The following is a 19,471-nucleotide window of genomic DNA, read 5'->3' as shown; positions in this document are numbered from 1 at the left end:
GGAGTCTGGCAGGTCTCCATAGGGAAATCTCAGCAGAGGCCATTGGGATTTTGTCTTCATCTGCAGACAACTATTCTCCCTTTGAGAGACAGCTCTTAGCCTGCTATTGGGCCTTAGTGGAAACTGAACGTTTGACAATGGGCCACCAAGTCACCATGTGACTGGAGCTTCCCATCATGAGATGGGTGTTATCTGACCCCACCCCCCCCAAGCCATAAAGTAGGACATGCACAGCAACAATCCATCATCAAATGGAAGTGGTATATACATGATCGGGCCCAAGCAGGCCTGGAGGACACAAGCAAGCTACATGAAGAAGTTGCCCAAATGCCTATGGCTCCTACTCCTGTTACAATGCCTCCTGTTCTCAAGCATGCACCTATGGCTTCATGGGGTCTGCCCTAAATCGGTTGACTGAGATAGAGAAGACTAGGGCTTGGTTTACAGACGGTTCTGCACGCTATGCAGGCACCACTCAGAAGTGGACAGCTGCGGCATTACAGTCAATTTCTGGAACAACTCTGAAAGACACTGAGGAAGGAAAGTCTTCACAGTGGGCAGAACTTTGGGCCATGCTCATGGTTGTGCATTTTGCTTGGAAGGAGAAATGACCAGAAGTGTGATTATATTCTGATTCATGGGCTGTGGCCAATGGTTTGGCTAGATGGACAGGGACTTGGAAGGAGCATGCCATAGTGTGCAGCATGTGGGGTCCATTATCGAGTAGAATTATAGGGAAATCCTTCTTCCCCAACCATATTCATAGCGCCTTCTGGCACTATGAACATCATCCATCCAGTGGCATGGCGTTTTTGGCTCCATCTTTTCTTTTCCTCCTGTGCTTACATCATGCAGTGTCTTCAGCAACATGGCCTTGCCGACGACTTTTTTTTTTTTTTTAAAAAAAACTTTATTGAGAATTTCATACATACATAAAATGTGTTTTGATCAAATCAATGCCCACTTACTCCCCTCTAACATTCCCCCCTCTGAAGAGGTAACCCTAAAATCTTTTAAGGATTAGATACAAGCTCCAAACTACTTTTGACATTTTTGGCCTTGGAAAAGAGTATGTTGCTAACAGGTGGAAGGACATATCCATGTTTAGCCAAGCAACTGGCTACATTTCTTTGGGATATTTTTAATCCTAATTGCCTACCCAATTCCTACCTCCTATTCTTATCACGCCATCTTCTGAAGTGGACCTGCACTTAAGGCTTCTGCCAAAACTACCATCCAGGGACTTACAGAATGCCTTATGGTATTCTGCACAGCATCGCTTCTGACCAGGGAACTCACTTCACAGCCAAAGAAATGCGACAGTGGGCCCATGGTCATGGAATCCACTGGTCTTACCATGTTCCCCATCATCCTGAAGCAGCTAGCTTGATCGAGCAATGGAATGGCCTCTTAAAGACACAGTTATAGCACCAATTAGGTGGTAATAGCTTGGAGGGCTGGGGTGGGGTCGCCCAGAAGGCAGTATATGCTTTGAATCAGCATCCAATATATGGCACTGTTTCTCCTATAGCCAGGATTCATGGGTCCAGGAATCAAGGGATGGAAGTAGGAATGATTCCACTCCCTATCACCCCTAGTGACCCACTAGGAAAATTTTTGCTTCCTATACCCCCGACTTTGCACTCTGCTGGCTTAGAAGTTTTGGTTCCAGAGGAGGGAGTACTTCTGTCAGGAGACACAAGAAACATTCCATTGAACTGGAAGCTAAGACTTCCCCATGGCCACTTTGGGCTTCTGATGCCCTTAAGTCAGCAGGCTAAGAAAGGAATAACAGTATTAGGAGGGGTGATTGACCCAGACTACCGGGGGGGGGAAGTTGGACTGGTTCTCCACAATGGAGGTAATGAAGATTATTTCTGGACAGCAGGAGATTCCTTAGGGCAACTTTTGGTGTTACCATGTCCTGAGATTAAGGTCAATGGGAAACTGTAGCAACCCAATCAAGACAGAACAACAAATGGCCCAGACCCTTCAGGGATGAAAGCATGGGTCACTCCTCCAAGGAAAGAGCCAAGACCTGCAGAGGTGCTTGCTGATGGTGGAGGAAATACAGAATGGGTAGTAGAGGAAGGTAGTTACAAATATCAAATTGGGCCATGTTACCAGTTGCAGAGACATGGATTGTAATTGACACAAGTGTTTTTGTGCTATTTGGTTAAGAATAGGCTTGTGCATATAAACACATATGTTAAGCAGATACTTGTGTTGTTCTTTTTTTGAATGTGTAATTGAGATAATTGTTAAGTGGTTAAGTGTTGTGAACCTATATGATTATATTAGGTTAGGGGCATTTTCTTGATTGCTAGTTGATATGGGAGGGCTCAGCACACTGCACGTCGTGCTGCTTCTGGACAGGAGTGCCTGGGCTGTGTAAGAAATGTGGCTGAGTTCCTGTTCTATCTTCCCTTAAAGATGGACTGTGACCTGTAAGATGAAATAAACTCTTTCTTCAAGTTGTTTTGGTCATGGTGTCTGTGATGGCTAATCCTGGGCATCAACTTGACTGGACCTGGGATTAACTGAAATGAGAGAGATCTTCTTGATTGGGTCATCTGAAGCTGGAAGACACACCCTAAATGTGGGTGTTACTTTCTGATGGCAGCCAGTATAAAAGGCCATGGCAGAGGAGAGTGCTTGCTTTTGCCACTTGCCTTCTCTCTTGCTGGTGAGTTCATCTTGCTGCTGTAGACCGAGGACTTGCTGATCTTTTAGAATTTATCAGACCTTCAGCACCAGATTGGGACTACTGAGACATCCAGCCCAATGGACTGAGCGACTACTGGATTCTCAACCTCTCCAGTGTGGTGCAGCCATTGTTGGACTGAATACTTGGACTCAATCCTGTGAGCTAAGCTGATAAATCCATATATACATACATATATATATATATATATATTCATTCTACTGGCTCTGTTTCTTTAGAGAACCCTGACTAATACAGTGAGTCTCTTATATAGATACAGTTTTTTGTAAAAAAGTGCTTCACGGAAGTAAATTCTCATCACTACAAATACTCTTGAGAACATTCATAGCAACATGAATAGCCCCAAATGGAGAGAACACAAATGCTCATACAGTAGTAGACAGATAAAATACGATATATCTGAACAGTGGAACAGGCTTCTAGCAATGAAAAGGAGTGGGTTATGATAAATGCTCCAATATGGATAAAATTCAAGAAGACAGAGCGTGGGCCACCACTGCCTGAAATCAGGCCAAATCTTGTATGCTTCCATTTATGTGCAATGTCAGATTTGTAGAGACAAAGTGAGGTGGTAGCTGCCCAAGTCACAGTTGGCAGCAGGCATATGGGCATGAGGCCTCTTATTAAGGATAAAAATAATTTAGATTACATTATAGTGATGGCTGAATTCCTCTGTAAGTTCACAAAAATTTCTTTAAAGTTTATATTTTAAATGGGTGAATTCTTGGTCTACAAATTGTAACTCAATCCAATCATTTTTTAAAAATCCCTATTAAGGAGGGTAATCCAGTAGAAAGCACCTTATTTAACAAGTTAAAATGTCCATTGAGATAAAATATTTTAGTGTGCTTACTTTTGCAGCTAGATTGTGTTATCTATGGTGGAAAAATCTAAGGAATCTAGGTCTTTAAAAGTGGCAGTCTATAGAAGGTTCTTTACATTGGTAGACAGGACCCAGATGAGAACAGTAGTCCAAGTACACACAAGGGAAAAGCAGAGGCTGTGCTTTCTGCATGGAATTTAAAGAGACAAATGGGCCATTTACACATAGCTGCCACTCTCCCTCTGTCCTTTAAAGGATGAAATCCAAAGGTTTTCCATGAGGCAACAGACAGGAAGCAAGTCAGCAAGACAAGCACCCTATCAATAACGTCAAGGCAGTAATTGTAAGCTCAAGAGACCCATCCTGGACCTCACTTGGACCTCTGACATGGCAGGGGTAGGGTTTCCTTTACCATCTGTATCTGTGAGAATGACAATGCAGATTCCTACACCCAATGTCAGTACATCAGGGAGGGCATGCCAGACTTCAAACTAAGTTTTAACACCCACTAGTAAATCTACAGAATCCTTCTAAGACTTGTGCCTCAGAAGCATTCCTAGGATGCATTAGCAGATTTCCCATGAATCACTTTCTGGACAGGAAATGTTCTTGCACATGGTTCCCTAAGGAGAAATAGGTAACTCTTAAGTCCTATCACCTTTTCATCAAAATGTGTGAAACATCAGTCCTGTGCCTAGTACACTGTTCCTGCACCAGGCCTGGGGGCCCTTGGTACCTCTTTCCTTCTACTGATCCTTTCCCATTACCAGCACCTACCATGTTTGCTTGTTGTGGCCCCTTTACTTCTCTGGGCACTGGCCCCTAGCTCAGTGGATTCTGAGATCAGCCACTTGTTTCTTTTCCTATCCACTCTCTGCTACCTTTCAGGGAAGCTGGCCCTTACAAAACAGTCAACTACAAGCCACGAGCATAGAGCAATGTAAGAAGATAGGTGAAGCAGAGCAAGAAGTCAACTTAAATGAGGTGGGATAACCTAGACCTTGAGTCTGAGAGGTACACAGTCCTGAAAGGCATTCCAAGCTGAAGGTCGAGACAGGATAGAAAGACAGCAGAAATTAAGGGGACATAGGACGTAGAAGGAACCCTTAACCTTTCTTGTATGCTGAGAGCAGCAAATATTGCCATACTTGAAAAAGTCTAAAAAGCCAAATCAAACCAACAGAAAACTACAGACCGCCATGAAGACTGCTTAAAGTTATACTATGCCCTTTACTTTTTTCCTGAGACAGAGTCTTAGTATATATTCCATGCTGCCCTTGAACTTACTTTGTAGCCTGGGCTGACCTTGAATTTAATGCTATAATAGTGGGTGTACACACATGCATCGCCATCCTTGGTTAAAAATTGTCCTTTCTCAATAAAGATTCCAAAGGATTGTTAAAACAGCTAATGAACCATGGTTAAGTCCACAGTGTATGTGACCTCTGACTTCAACCCCATCTCCCCTCCACTCTCACCTTTAAGTCTAAACCGTGAATTTCATATACCACCTCAGAATTTCATTTAAAAAGAAATAAACTAGCTTATTTTTTTCTTTTACTTAAGTTTGAAACTTTATGTAATTTTTAAACTTTGCTCTCCTTGAAGCTGGTTGTAAATTATACCCTTTAAGCAGTCAAACATCAAAAACTGCAGAATCCTGTACATAGATAGCAATTGTTAAGATACTTAATGTGGGGCCTGGAGAGATGGCTCAGTAGTTAAGAGCACTGACTGCTCTTGCAGAGGACTGGGGTTTGATTCCCAGCACTCACATGGCAGCTAACAACCATTTGTAACTCCAGTTCCAGGGGGAATCCAACACCTTCTTCTGGCCTCTGCAGGCATTGCATGACATGGGTGCACTTACACACATGCAGGCAATATACTCATGCACAGAAAATAAAACTAATAAATAAAAAAGATACTTAATGTGCATTTATCTCTCTCTCTCTTTTTTTTTTTTTTTTGTTTTGAAGCAGGGTCTCCCTATAGCTCCAGCTGTCCTGGAACTCACTATGTAGACCAGGCTGGCCTTGAACTCACAGAGATCCGCCTGCCTCTGCCTCCCAAGTGCTGGGACTACAGGTGCTCACCACCATGCCCGGCTCTATCTCTCTTTTAATACATAGATTTATATCTAAAATGTATACTATTGCTTTGTCTTATCTTTACTTAATAAAACCAACTTTACTTCATACAGCCTCTTCTTGAAATTCTTTCTGATGGTGGGAAGACCCTGGTTTCTTCTAAGAGGAGGTCTCTAAGGTAGGAATATCCCACGCTCCTCAGATGTGCAAGGTTGAGGAGTCAGACATGGTCAGATCTCAGTGAAATGTGTTGCAGAGATCTGCACATCTGTGTTTGGAGGCACATGGTACCTTCTCTGGAAAGGTTTCTGTTGTATTGAAAGACAGGGCTGACACAATGGAAATATTACTGCTGTAAGAGCTGTGGTCTGTTAGTCATGAGCAAGATGGCTAGAGGCAGGAATGCATGCACTGGTGAAGGTAGTAAGGGCCCAAATCTTGCAGAGTAATAGAGATAGTGATGGGAAGGCATATGGAAGGGGAACAGGCCATAGCTGGGGACATGGGTGGTTAGGTAGAAATGGCTGAGACACAAGACTTTTCAGGAGAAAATGTCTAGAGAGAAAATAAGGCAGAGAGTCTTAAAACAATGTTGAGAAACTGCTACCTGAGAGAGGAAGTGTTGTAGTGCTTCACAGCCTTGGTCATTCTTACACACTCGGAGGCTGATGCTTATTTTTCTTATTATTTTGGGAACACTGAGGCAGGGCCAGTGTCTGTCTCTTGAATCTATCTCTATGGTCTGAATATCTGTCTTCTCCCCAAACTCATATGTTGAAATCCTCACATTCAATGAAGATCGGCCTGCCTCTGCCTCCCAAGTGCTGGGCTTAAAGGTGTGGGCTACCACGCCTGGCTATTGTGATGGTTTTAAGAGGTACAGCCCATGGGTGGAAACCAGGTCATGAGAGGAGTATGCTCATGAATGGGGTTAATGACCCAGAAAGACACTTTGCCTTTTCCACCTTTTGAGAAGAGATCCAGGGCTGGAGAGATGGCTCAGCAGTTAAGAACATTTGCTGTTCTTTCAGAGGACCTGAGTTCGATTCCCACCACCCATGTAGTGTCTAACAACATTCTGTAACTCCAGTTCCAGGGGATCTGACATCCTCTTCTGGCCTCTGTGGGCATTACACACATGTGGTGCACTTACATACATGCAGGCAAAACATGTATACACACAAACTAAAATAAATTTAATAAATAAAAATATTTTTAAAAGATGGGATCTGTGTGAATCAGGAAGTGAGCCCTCGGCAGACACCAAATCTTCCAGTGACTTGATCTCAGATACTTAGCCTCTTATACCATGAAGAGTACACTTCTGTTGTTCATAAGTCACCCAGTCTATGGTATTTAGTTATAGCAGCCTAGATTCTCGTACCAGTCATCCCAGCCATGACTCACAGCCTGTATTGACTTGCCTCCACCACAAACTAGGAAGCTGGGCAGTGTTTTCAGATACTATGATGGCAATGCAGGACTAGGACTCCTACAGGAGGAGATCAGAGGAGATGAACCCTGAGATTTCATGGCCTCACCAGGGCCTTTCCAGATGGCAGCTCAGGGAGAAGGCTTTAGGCAACACAATGCCCCTCCCCCCTCATCAACTTGAGGAGCCAACAGTCTTAATGGGGAGCTTCATTAGGCAGAATTATGGGGCAGAAGACCAGAGAGGAGGGTGCTGATAGAGAACTCCAGAAGCCTGCCTAGGGCTCTGCCAGTCTGCACACAGAGGATGAAATCCAAGAAGTTTCTGAATAGCCACACTGACAAGATTGTGAAACATTCTAGTTCTGACCAGCTAGACTTGAGACAGCTTGTTAAATACCTGAAACATTTGGTAGGTTTTTTGTCCATCTTTCTTTGAAAGCAAAACTTGCTGTAAGACCTTTCTACACCTGCTATCTCTGCTTCCTCCACTCCAGCACTTTTGCCTGAATGCCACTGAACTATTCTTAGCTGGTTCACCAAGGGCCTCTAATCAACAGATCTGTCAGTCCCTGAAAGGTGTTTCCTTGGTGGTCATTGCCTGAAGAGAATCAATAGTTTTTTCTATTTTTTTTTTCTTGATCACATGTTCCTTTGCCCTTGAAAGTTTCTGTATTTTTCTGGCTCTGTCTTTTTCTTTTTCTTGGTTATTATTTCTTTTTTTTAATGTGGTTGTGTGTATATGCATATGCATATGTGTACCTGTGCATGTGCACATTGAGTGCATGTGTGAATGGAGGCCAGAGGACAACCTGGAGTATTATCCTGAGGAATGCCATCCATCTCCTTTGAGACATGATCTTTCGTTGGCTTTGATCTCTTCAATTAGGCTAGGATGGTGGGTTGGCAAGATCCAGGGGTCCTCCTTTCTCTATCTCCAGAGCACTATGATGAGTATGTACACCATGCTTGGCAATTTTATATGGGTGCTAGGTATCAAACTCAGATCCTTATACTTGGGAGGCAAGCACTTTACTGGTTGAGTAATCTTCCCAGTCCCATAAGTTTTTTTTAGTCTCCTTCACTGATTGTTCATGTTCCTCCTTTCTAAATGTTTTGATGCTCCAGGGCCCAGTCTTCTAAAAACCCCTTTCTTACTTATACCTGCACTGAGTGACTGCATATACCTTTGCTCATTTAAATATCTGAATAAGTCCCACCACACACAGAGAAGTATCTGTCCAGCCAGAGTGGAAAGATCTCAGTGAGTCCATGGAGCCATTAATAGAGACTCAACATGAGAATGTGTCCTCTTGATTGCCCCAAACAAGCCTTGGAAAGATCACATCCAACTTACCCATTTGTCAAAACAAGTCTCAACACTAAATAAAGACAGTGACACAGCCTCAAGGGGGGAATACTCAGGTTTAAGAGAGGAAAGGAAGAACTAGAAGTGAAGAGGAGAGTTGTTGAAGAACTAGGAACACCCAAAGACTAAGAGAGAAAAGCTGCGGTTGGCATCTGGGTAGCCTGCTGTGACCTGCTGGCCTTGGTGCTGCTGTGGGCTGGGCTGGTCCTCACAGCTAGGCCTTGATGCTCTCCAGTCAAACTGAGTATTTGTGACTATGGCAGAGCATGATAAAGTCACTCGGTCACTTCTTTGCCTGTTCTCTGAAGGCAGACAACACATTGTCCAAGCCACAGAACACAAGAGCAACTCGGCTACCTGCTAACTTGAATAACTACGACTTCTTCACCAATCACAATTTTAGTCTTGGTCTTTTTCAAAGATGAGATTTGCTGAGGTACTCAATCCCAGAGTGATGCCTGCTTCCATAGACCCGCCCCAAAACATTCTACCAAAGCTCCCATACCATAAATCCTGTCACCTTATGTAATGGTTAGTAATGATTGTCAATTTGGCAGGATCTAGAATCGTCTAGGAGACAAATGTTTGACACATCTATGAGGGAATTTTTAGATAAAGTTAATTTTGGTGGGAAGACCCACCTTGACAGTGGGTGGCACCTTTCCATGGGCTAGGGTCCTCGACTGAATCAAAAAGAGAGCAGGCTGAACACCAGCATTTACCTCTCTCTGCTTTGTGACTGTGACTGCAATGTGACCGGCTGCTTTAGGCTCCTACCATCATGCCTTCCCTGCCATGATGGATTACCTCAAACTGTGAGGTAAATAAACCCCTCCCCACTAACATGCTTTTGTCAGTATTTTGTCACTGCAGTAAGAAAAGTGATGAATACACCCTCTTCCTGAATTAGCTTTGGTTAATTATTCCTGAAAGGAATAATTAGTGTAATTTCTGTAATGTGAGGTGTGTTCTCTCGGGAGTCTTTAGCTGAAGGGTATTAACAATGATTTAAGAAAAAGGTTTGGAGCTAATGAGATTGGCCATCAGTGGGGGAAATGTGGCAAGAGGTCAAAAAGAAGAAGAAAATCAGAAACACCTATTGTGAAGGAAGGTCATTGTGAGCTTGGAGAGAGCCCAGAAGCATATGAAAATGAACTAAAGATTAAACAGCCAGGGAGAAGAGAAAGCAAGCCACATGCTTAGAATTTGCATGATGTCGCCCTTCTCATAAACTGCTTAGAAGATAAATTTGAATGAAGTGACCCCAAATGGAGAACTAAGATATTATTTGGAAGGCCTGTACGGGAATAGGCACTGAGGACAGACCAGAAAAAGCCAAGGGAGAATAAATGACTATAGATGCCAAGAAAGAAGGCGTGTGATAAAAGAGCCAGACTTCAGAGGCTGGAGGAGCAGGCTAGTGGAAGGATATCTAGCTCTATTCAGGGAGAGTAAAGAATGGTGGACTGGGTGGGGTTCTTTGGGTCCGGGATGCTGTTTCTCACCCTTGAACCCAGCTCCAGGACACCTGGCTAATGGCCATGATAAGTAGTGTATTTTTTGCCCTTGACCATTGGCTGGTGCAGAGGTGGCCAGCATGCTAAGACATTCAATCTAAGCAAAGACACCTGTGCGTTCATCAACTCCGAGTGCCTGTCAGGTTCTAGGCACTATTCCAGGTTCTGGGATACTACAGTGAGCAGGCTGAGCCTTTATTTCCATGGGACCTGAGTTCTGTTCTGTATTCTATTACACTAGCTGATCTGTGGCAGTGATAAACGCTGTAACAGGTCCCTTCTTGGTCAGGTTAGATTGTGTTGGGAAGGAGTGAGCACGTTTGGGTAGGGTTACTGGAAGGAAGACCTGGTGGTATGTGAGATGAGAATAAAGTCATGTGATGTGAGGGAGGCACCTAAGGTAGAGGGTGCACCCTGGGCCAAAAAAGAAAAAACAAAAGGGACTGAGCATTGTGGGAAATTCCAGGAGCCTGCCACATGGAGGATGCAGCATAGGGAAAGAGGTGGTAAAGATACAACCAGAGCAGCGGGCAGAGAAATCTTGGGGTCTTGCAAACACAACTGTAAAATATCCCTGGAATGCCAGGGAAGGAGGGGGAAACTGACCCTGGAGACAAATACACGTTGTTTGTTCCCGGTAAATCTAAAGTTTGCGGAAGGCCTTGCAGAGTGACTAGCTGGCCAAATTGCTAATTTCAGGCGACAAGAAGGTCCCATCCCTTGTTCTGTGACAGACCTGTACAGTGGCTGCATTGGGGAACGGGTGTGTAACTAGCAGGGCTCCCAGAGGTCCCAGGGTGGCTCTGTGCGGTCTTCCCCATGCCTGCAGCCCCACGCCCCTTTTCAAGACCCACCTCGATGATCTCCAGCATCTCCACCCGAGTGATCTTGCCGTCTCCATCCAGGTCATACATGTTGAAAGCCCAGTTAAGCTTCTGCTCGAAGCTGCCCCTGGAAGTGATGGACAGGGCGCAGATAAACTCTCGGAAGTCGATAGTGCCATCCCCGTTCTTGTCAAAGGTGCGGAAGGCATGCTGAGCGAACTTAGAGGCATCTCCATATGGGAAGAACTGCAAAGGAGATCACACAAGTCAGGGGGCAGAAAGGGAAGGAAGCGCGGGTGCAGAGAGGCCCCAGCCTAGAGGCAAGAACGAAGATGGGCAGAGGCACACAGCCTTGCGCACTGCAGTACAGCCCCTCCCGAGCACGGCTGGAGGCTGCGTGGACCTCCTCTGTCTGCAGAGCACACTGGGCCTATGATGACCAAGGAAAAGGATGCAGAAGCAGAGGCCTTCTCTCCACCTGTCCCTAATCTAGGCACAGACCATTTCCTGGGGTGCCATGTAGCTTCCAGGTTGGTGAGGCCCAGTCAGTCAACCAGCCTTGTTGATTTGTGGCCCATCTGGTCACTCACCTCCAGGGACAGGACAGAGGCAAGGAGCAGGCCACATAGGGTGGTGGTGCAGCCCGAACTTCTAGGTTCCTCTAGGTTCACCACAACACAGGGGTGGAGGGACCTGCAGGGACCTGGTTTCTGCCTTGGTCTCTGGTGCTCTGACACACTGTCCCCTTCCTGGGTGAGGTTCTGGTTTTTGATTTCTTTTTACAGGGACTTTCCCTTTAGTCATTTAAAGAGCAGACATTTAAAATCCATTAAAAATAGAACATGACTGGGTTTATTGTTGAAAGATATAAAGAGCTTTCTTCACAGAGCCAGCAGGCAAGAGGCTGTGTGGGTGACAGACAATGGACACAAGAGGGACGGCGAGGATACCGGCTGCAGGGTAGACCTGGGCACTGGGGCCATGGGTACATCTTTGTCCTTGTGCTCTGAGCCCTGCCCTTCTTCCCTGCTACCCACCTCTCCTGTACCCAGAAGCACATTGGAAAACAAAAGTTTCCTTCAGGGCTGGTGAGATGGTTCAGCAGGTCAAGGCACTTGCTGTTGGATCTGAGTTTGATCCCTGGAACCCAAGGAAAGGTAGAGAGCTAGAATTGACTCCCAAGAATTATCCTCTGGCCTCTCTATGCACTCCATGGCATACATGTGTCTGTGTTTGCACACATAACACATACATAACAATAAAATATTTTTTAATGAAGAGGACCAATTTGCCCTAGAAACAAGATATGCTTTTCCGTATAAGAATCCAACGTGTGTGATCCAAAGAAGACACAGTGTTCGGGGGGTAGGACAAGGCTGCCACAGGCTGTCTCGTAGCTGTCTTTTCCAGACTCTAAGGTCTGTTCCTGTGTCTGTCACTGTGCTGTAAAATCACCCCAATGTTTAGTGACTTAAAACAAGGACAGTCGTTTCTCTCTGAATATAAAAACTCAAGAGTTATGTGTTTTCATCAACAGTTTTCTTTATTTTTGAGACAGGGCCTCACTATGTAGCCCTGGGTGGTCTGATACTGGCTATATAGACCAGACTGGAATTGAACTCACAGAGCTCTGCCTGCTTCTGCCTACCAAGTACTGGGATTATAGGTGTGTGCTATTACACCAGCCATCAAACTTATCTACACATGGTCCCAGTGGCCAACACTGTCCTTTGCTTCCTTGTTCCCAGATCATCCCATTTCTGCTACTTACATTTTTTCAGTACTTAATCAAAATTCACCGAGGCCTTTTGGAACACTATCTTGGGAACTGCAGACATAGTCCTCACACTTCTGGGCTACGTAGTCATTGGGGGAAGCCCATCTGGAGTCTGCGATTTTCTTTTTATCACTAAGAGCTGAGCACAGGGGTGAGCACAGCATTCCCCAAACGCAGAACATGAGCAGGAGCCCTTAAGAAGGGTGTCCTTCCTCTTTGACCTGCTCAGTAGGATTCTGATTCCCACCCATCTCCCAGTACCATTTAGAGGTTTCAGCATGAGGACTGGATGCCAAATGCTGAGTTTGGAACAAAGCAGATTTGTCCCTGACACATTCCAATTAAGCATGTTTGTCATTGTGTGTCTTGTGCACTGGGAGTCTTTGTCACTTTCTAGGCCAGTGTAGTCTGCACATCTGCCTTTAGACGGGGCTCTAGGTGGAGCTGGTATCTGAGTTTCTGCCTTCGGAATGGAATGGAGCATCCCCCGGGCAGATTTCCAGGTAGTTTTTGGCAGTGTGGGACTTCCATTCTTTTACTTCTCCCAGCATAACGTTTAAGTTAAAGGATATCTGACGGCTTTATCCTAAAATAGCTGGGTACCTTAGGTCAGTGTATTAAAAATTAATTTAGATCTGAAAATTTTTGAGAGAAAAATCGAACACAGATTTTGAACTATAAAAGTTACAAGTATCTTGAAGAAGTTCTGTTTACTGACTCTACAGCTCACATGTCTTTTACCATGTAATAATTTTGTGTGTGCTTTTGAGGGCCCTCATGTATCTAGAGGGATCATTTCCTTTGAAGTGTTCTAACATGTTCTGAGTTTTTCTGACCAGAGAATGTGCCGCCTTTTAATGAGGATCATTAAAATTAATCTAACCTTGGACAGATCATCATGGAAAGATGAAGCCATGGTCCCTTTAGTCTGTTTAGGAAGAAATCAGGGTCTTGAATTCAAACCAATTTCTCTCAGAGAACAGGGCCTGAGAAATATATTTTTCCCACACTCTTACTTGGCTTTTTTTTTGTTTAAACCTAATTCTATTTTGCTTCAACTCCTGTATTAGGTATTGATGTGGAAGTGATTTTTGGTGACAGTGATTTTTTTTGTTATTGTTTTAAGATAGGTTCTTATGTAGGGAAGGCTGGCCTTGAACCCTTGATCCTCCTTTCTCCACCTCCCAAGTGCTGGGATTACAGGCATGTACTACCACCATGGCTTTAACAAAGAACATGGAGACTGAAAAATCATACCTATTTGTATGTATAAAATACATGTGTTATCTCATTTAATCCTTATAGCAAAGCCTGATATAAATTTCATTTTATGGATAAAGAACAGAACCCTGAAAGATTTGGGCATTTGCACAAGATTCTAGGCTTTAAATAGCAGGATTTGGATGGATATCCATCCAACCACCTCTGCTGGACCTTGATATTTCTCTTAATCATGTGTTGGCTGAGGAAATAAGCTACAATCCACACTTGTTGAAGCATTATGTAATTTGTAGCATCCATCATCCCTAAAGCTTGAAATTTTCTGCTGTTTTTATTGCCATCTTCTGGTGGCATCCATGTACTGCAGGTAAATGACTAAGATGCTACCAAGGGTTTTTGTTGTTGTTGTTGTTACTGGGTTTTTTTTTTTTTTTTTTTTTTGGTTTTTTAGAGACAGGGTCTCCCTGTAGCCCCAGCGGTCCTGGAACCCACTATGTAGACCAGGCTGGCCTTGAACTCACAGAGATCCGCCTGCCTCTGCCTCCTGGGATTAAAGGTGTGCACCACCATGCCGGGCTATTTTAAATGATTCATTCATTCATTCTTTAATTCAACAAACATTTATTGAGCAATTACTACATGTCAGCCTAGTGTTAAGGATTGGTAATAAAAATAGAAAAAGTAAAGAGAGCATAAAGGACAGTAGAGGAAACAGATATTAATCAAACTCCCTCATAAACAAGTATAAAATTCACCTATAACAAATTATGTATAAACTTACAGACAGCAGTAGTAAAGATATTATGAGTTCTGAATTTTCAGAAAATGTGCAGTCCCTCCCCCCCCCACTCTAATCTGCAGGCTGCTGGCAATCCTGTTCTTCCTCACAGTCTAGAGATTCAGGATTACACAGATCTTCACTGTACCCTACTGAAATACACACATTCCTATTCTGAGCAGAGTATCACTCAGGATAAGCAAGAATTCTCCAGGTAATGCTTGTAGTTTTTGCTTTTCTGTCTGGTAGACAACAGGAGTCTTTGCAGGATTAATTAGCTCTATAACGGAAACTCTTCCTGAAGATACAGGGTCATCCCTGGATTTCTTTGCAGGGTCTATCCAGTGGTGCAGATGAGAAGTACCAGACTTGTTGTGCTTAGGTAATTCAAGTCATCAGCCCATCTTTCTCCCACAGTATGGGCACAGGAAGGCTGGCTTATGACTGAGGAATAGTCTCAGAATACTGATCTTTTCTCACCAGCTGCTGTCACCCGACCCAGCCCTCCTCCATACCTGGTTGCTGCTGGAATATAGCTTGTCCTTCCAGAAGTTGTGCTAAATGCAGAGAAAATATGGCATTTATCCTGTGAGAATCTTTCTCTTTAGCAAGATCCTTGGTGTTCTTTCTGCCTTTCAGCAATGAGGGGTGAAGGTCCTCACTGAATCCCCCAGATGATCCAAATAGGTGGAGGTGCACTGCACAACCCGGATCTTGGCCAGGACCTGCCCCAGCCCACTGGGATGGCTGATGTGCTGTTCTAGAAGGGTGTGACAGCAGGGGCACCGGGGAGGAAATCTCTGCAGGGCTCTGCACAGCCCTCGGCCCTCAGAACGGATTTCTGCCAGTTAGTCAGCCTGGAACAGAATTTGTGGTAGACCAAAGAGAAGATCCCTGAGAGCCGGGTGTGGTGGCACATGCCTTTAATCCCAGCATTCAGGAGGTGGAGGCAGGTAGATGTCTGTGAGTTCAAGGCCAGCCTGGTCTACATAGTGAGTTCGAGGACAGCTGGGGCTACAGGGAGATCCTGTCTCAAAAAAATGATGAGAGAGAGAGAGAGAGGGAGGGAGAGAGAGAGAGGAGAGAGAGAGAGAGAGAGAGAGAGAGAGAGAGAGAGAGAGAGAGTCTCTGAATGGCTCAGCTGCACACTGTAGTGGAGAGACCTGCATCCCATCCTTCAGAGGATACAGTCGTTATAAAGATGACCTCCCACTGGTGTCAGTTCTGTTCTATTTGTAGTTCTTGGGCAGAGCAGTCTAATCACTGCCTCTTTCTGTTCTTAAACAAAAATAAATACTTATGAACACAAGCAGTGACTTATTTAAGAGTGGAGTTTCTTTACTGAAAGGTGGTTACTTGTGCTCCTAGTTCACCCCCACCCCTACTCTGCTGTGTTTAGCAGGACTTCAAAGCCTTCAAAAGGTAGGGTTTGGACCTACCTTTTCAGGCAAGTAGTTATTACTGCATGATTGACTCCGAGAGAGCCAGGCACAAAGGGAGTCCTTTTCATCCATTAGCTTAGCTAGTTGTTTAGGAATTGATGGTAGCTATTGCTCTGGGTTGAATAATTGGCGTACATTTACTGCACAAAAGGATGGAGGGAATGACCGGACCTATCATTTCACAGCTTCACTGCCTCCCAACTGTAGTTTCACTCTCTTGCCTCAACCCTGCAGACAGGACCTGGGCACTGTCTTCTGAGATCTGAGATCTCCTTGGCTGTGTTGCACATCTGAGACTCCCTGAAGGAGCACTGGGCTCTTATACGTGATCAATCTGTTCTTTGCTTTTCCTGTTGGACTTTGCTGTTGGGCTCTGGGAGCCCTCGGAGGTTAGGGGCTGTAAGGCTGTGCCGAATCCTAATATCTGCCCTGGAAGCTGCGGCTCTCACATTTGAGCGACCAGCTTCCCCTGTGGCCTTTCTGCAGCAGAGGGGAGTTGGCATTAGTGACAGGGGCTCTAGTTGCACACTTCTGCACTGTGTAAGCAGTGGCTAGTGCTGGATTGTTCTGCAACCTTCGTGCTTCTGGGGGAGCATGTGGTCAGTAGTAGATCTGTTGCATTAACTTTTCTTGGGGAGATACAAACAAATACCTTTTCCCCAGATAAGGCACCAATGACAGACCAAAGTAAGTATTCCATCAAAGTCCAACTTGCCAAACCCATGTGTTTACCAGGCTTACTTACAAAGTATGGTTCAGGGTTTAGTTATAGGCATGTGGGCGACCCCCAAACCAGTTACACAGCAAAGTCTTGCCCCATCGCGGATGACTTTCTGGCAGCTGCAAAATGGAGTCCCACTTTCGGTTAATCTCCTACTTCCTAATTATTTTAGCCTCTTCCATGTTCACTTGTGGCTTAGGGGTTAGAGGACAGGAGGGAGTGATGACTGGTACCCAGATGGGAGTCTTATGACCCTCCTTTCTACTATGAAGTACCAACAGTTCCACTACTGTAAACCTAGCTATCATGTATTGTTCTGCTTGTTTCCTTCCCATGACTACCAGGCCCAGGGTATCTACTCCAAGATGGTGATCAGATGAGCATTTTGTGTGTGGAGGAAAAAGGCATGCCATAACAGGTCACAGTGCACATGTGCTGAGCTGCTGGCTGATAAGAGTCCTTGTGGTTAACTTGGTACTTGGTTTTGAGTGCCAGCTTTTCCATCTGGGGATGTGACACCAATACCTTGGCTGTCCAGCTAGCACCACACACATAATGTACTCCTTAGCTCCCTCTGTGCACCTGCTCTCGGGTTCCCACAGCTCCAGAGGAAGCAAGGTTATTCTCAAGCCTCCAAGGCCTTCTGGTGCAGTCCTAACCTCTGTGTCTAGCTTCTGTGTCACTCTGCTCCCTGCTCCCATGACTTCCTGGGGCTCTTGCTGTGTTCTGTGGCTGCAAGCCCACTGTGTGCTGGACCTTCCTCCTCTTGCTGCCATTGTCTGAAAAGCTTCTGTTTTGCTCTCTGTTCATTTTTCAGCACTTGGTTGAGTCTTTATTTTCTAGAAAATGTTCCTCTAAGTCTGGGTCAGACCCACTGGCTACACACACTTCACCCAGTCTAGCCTTTGATGACCTTTATCATTATGATGAACTGCCTGCAGAATTGCTGACTCATGCCTTCTTCTTCTGATCAAACTGCGAGCTAAATGAGGCAAGAAAAGGCCTGGTTTTGACCCCACTGTAATCCCTGATGCCTGGTACAAGGCCGGCAATACAGTAGGTGCTCAGTAAATGTCTGTTGAATGATTAATAGCACAGTGGATCTTTCTTAGACAGGTGGCATCAGTTGCAACTCCATCCAGTGGGCAAGACAAGGGGTAAAGTGTGTTCTGAAGGCTCCTTATATCAGCTGAGCTGAGGAAGGCTAACCACTTGGTGTTCAGTCTCTTTCTTGTTACTACTACCCTGATAATTCATGAGGAATGAATCATCCCAGAGAAGCAAGAGAAATTGATCACATGGATGGGAAGAGGGGAGCGACAGTTCCCTTTAATTAGAATGATGAGTCCAAAAACAGTTTCCTGCTAAAGTGTTCATTCAGTAGATACGCGAAGGAGCCTGTTGGTGCGAGGCTCTATGGTGAGCTTTGTGTGGGCAGGAGGGAGGGTAAAGAGATGCACTGAAGAATATGAAGCAGAAGACCTGGTGCCTGCCCACCCGCTGCTGCAACCAACCAACACATGCAGCAGTAGCTGCAGTCCAAACACCTGGGCTTTCAGGAAGGAGGCCTGGGACATGCCCACCCTTCCCCGCCCCACTAGGTCACCCAGGACCTCAGCCCCTCCTCAGCTGCCTGTTTGCTTGTCCACTCAGAAACAGCATGCACTGTCAAAGCTGCTGCTCTCCAGGACTGCAGTGTTTATTGCAAGGTAACACCATTTGTTCATGGTTCTTACAAATGCCATCTACCTTTGAGGAGAAAAATCAATCTTGAACTGCATTTCCAGAGAAGGGGCCTTTCCTTCTTTGGACAGGGTAAGCAATATTTGTTTATGACCTAAATTGAATCTCTCTGTATACATATACTGCCTCAAGGAGGTCAGGAGCTCCAGGGAGGCTTGTTGGTTTCCCCTTCCTCCTTCGAGAAAACAAGACACAGGCCTTAGAAACCCAGACATGTTAATTTTCAGATATTCCTTCTAGAATTCTGACCATGAGAAACAGCAGCATCACTTTAACATTAAGGAATGTTTCATGTTTTGTTCTTTGTAGTGGCTTCACTCTTCCCAGAGTAGGATCTGGCACACTGTAGGTGCTTTATTACTGCTATTGTACTAGGATGGCTACGAGAAGTAACCTGTTGTAAGAGAAAGGCGTGGTTCAATAAAAATATACATTGAGAAAAAAGAAAAGATGTGGGATTGAAATTATAGGGTATCAAGATGTGACTAGGTCAAGTCACCTTATCTTTCAGGACTCAGTAGCTCGAATGTAAAATTGAGGGATAAATCAGAGTAGCTTCACAATTCCATTTATTTATAATGTTTATTTCATTTTCTGATCCTGGAAGTAAAATCTAAAATAAATAGGTAGGTAGATAGAGGATAGCTAGATGATAGCTAGCTAGCTAGCTAGATAGATAAATGATAGATTATAGCTAGCTAGCTAGCTAGATAGTGTAGTGGTGCATCCATGTCATCACGGAACTCTGAAAACTGAGGCAGGATAATCAAGAGTTTGAGGCCAACCTGAGCTATGATATGCTGTCTCTAGCAACGAACAAGTAAATAGCCCCCTCTAAACAAACCCCAAAGTAAGTAACACCAATTGCCTCCTGTGATTAAACTTTAAAGGGGAATATCTACTTATCTACCATCTATCTATCTACCTACCTATCTACTATCTATCTATCTATCTCTAACTATAAACATCTCTATCTACCTATCTCTCTAGCTAACTAGCTATCTCTATCT

The 19,471-nt window shown here is 44.7% G+C and overlaps 1 protein-coding gene across 1 annotated transcript in view; it reads right to left on the bottom strand.

Annotated features, from left to right (window-relative positions):
- Positions 1–19,471, bottom strand: part of Vsnl1 (visinin like 1) — a 124,014-nt gene that overhangs the window by 3,385 nt on the left and 101,158 nt on the right. The window contains exon 3 of the mRNA XM_008824184.2: positions 10,810–11,025. Coding sequence (XP_008822406.1) covers positions 10,810–11,025 — 216 coding nt within the window. The remainder of the gene's footprint in view (positions 1–10,809; positions 11,026–19,471) is intronic.

This window comes from Nannospalax galili, unplaced genomic scaffold (genome assembly GCF_000622305.1).
Source record: "Nannospalax galili isolate Female #2095 unplaced genomic scaffold, S.galili_v1.0 scaffold69, whole genome shotgun sequence".
Taxonomy (NCBI): Eukaryota; Metazoa; Chordata; class Mammalia; order Rodentia; family Spalacidae; genus Nannospalax; species Nannospalax galili.
The sequence above is the reverse complement of the archived record's forward strand: the minus strand, read 5'-3'. Positions and strand labels throughout refer to the sequence as shown.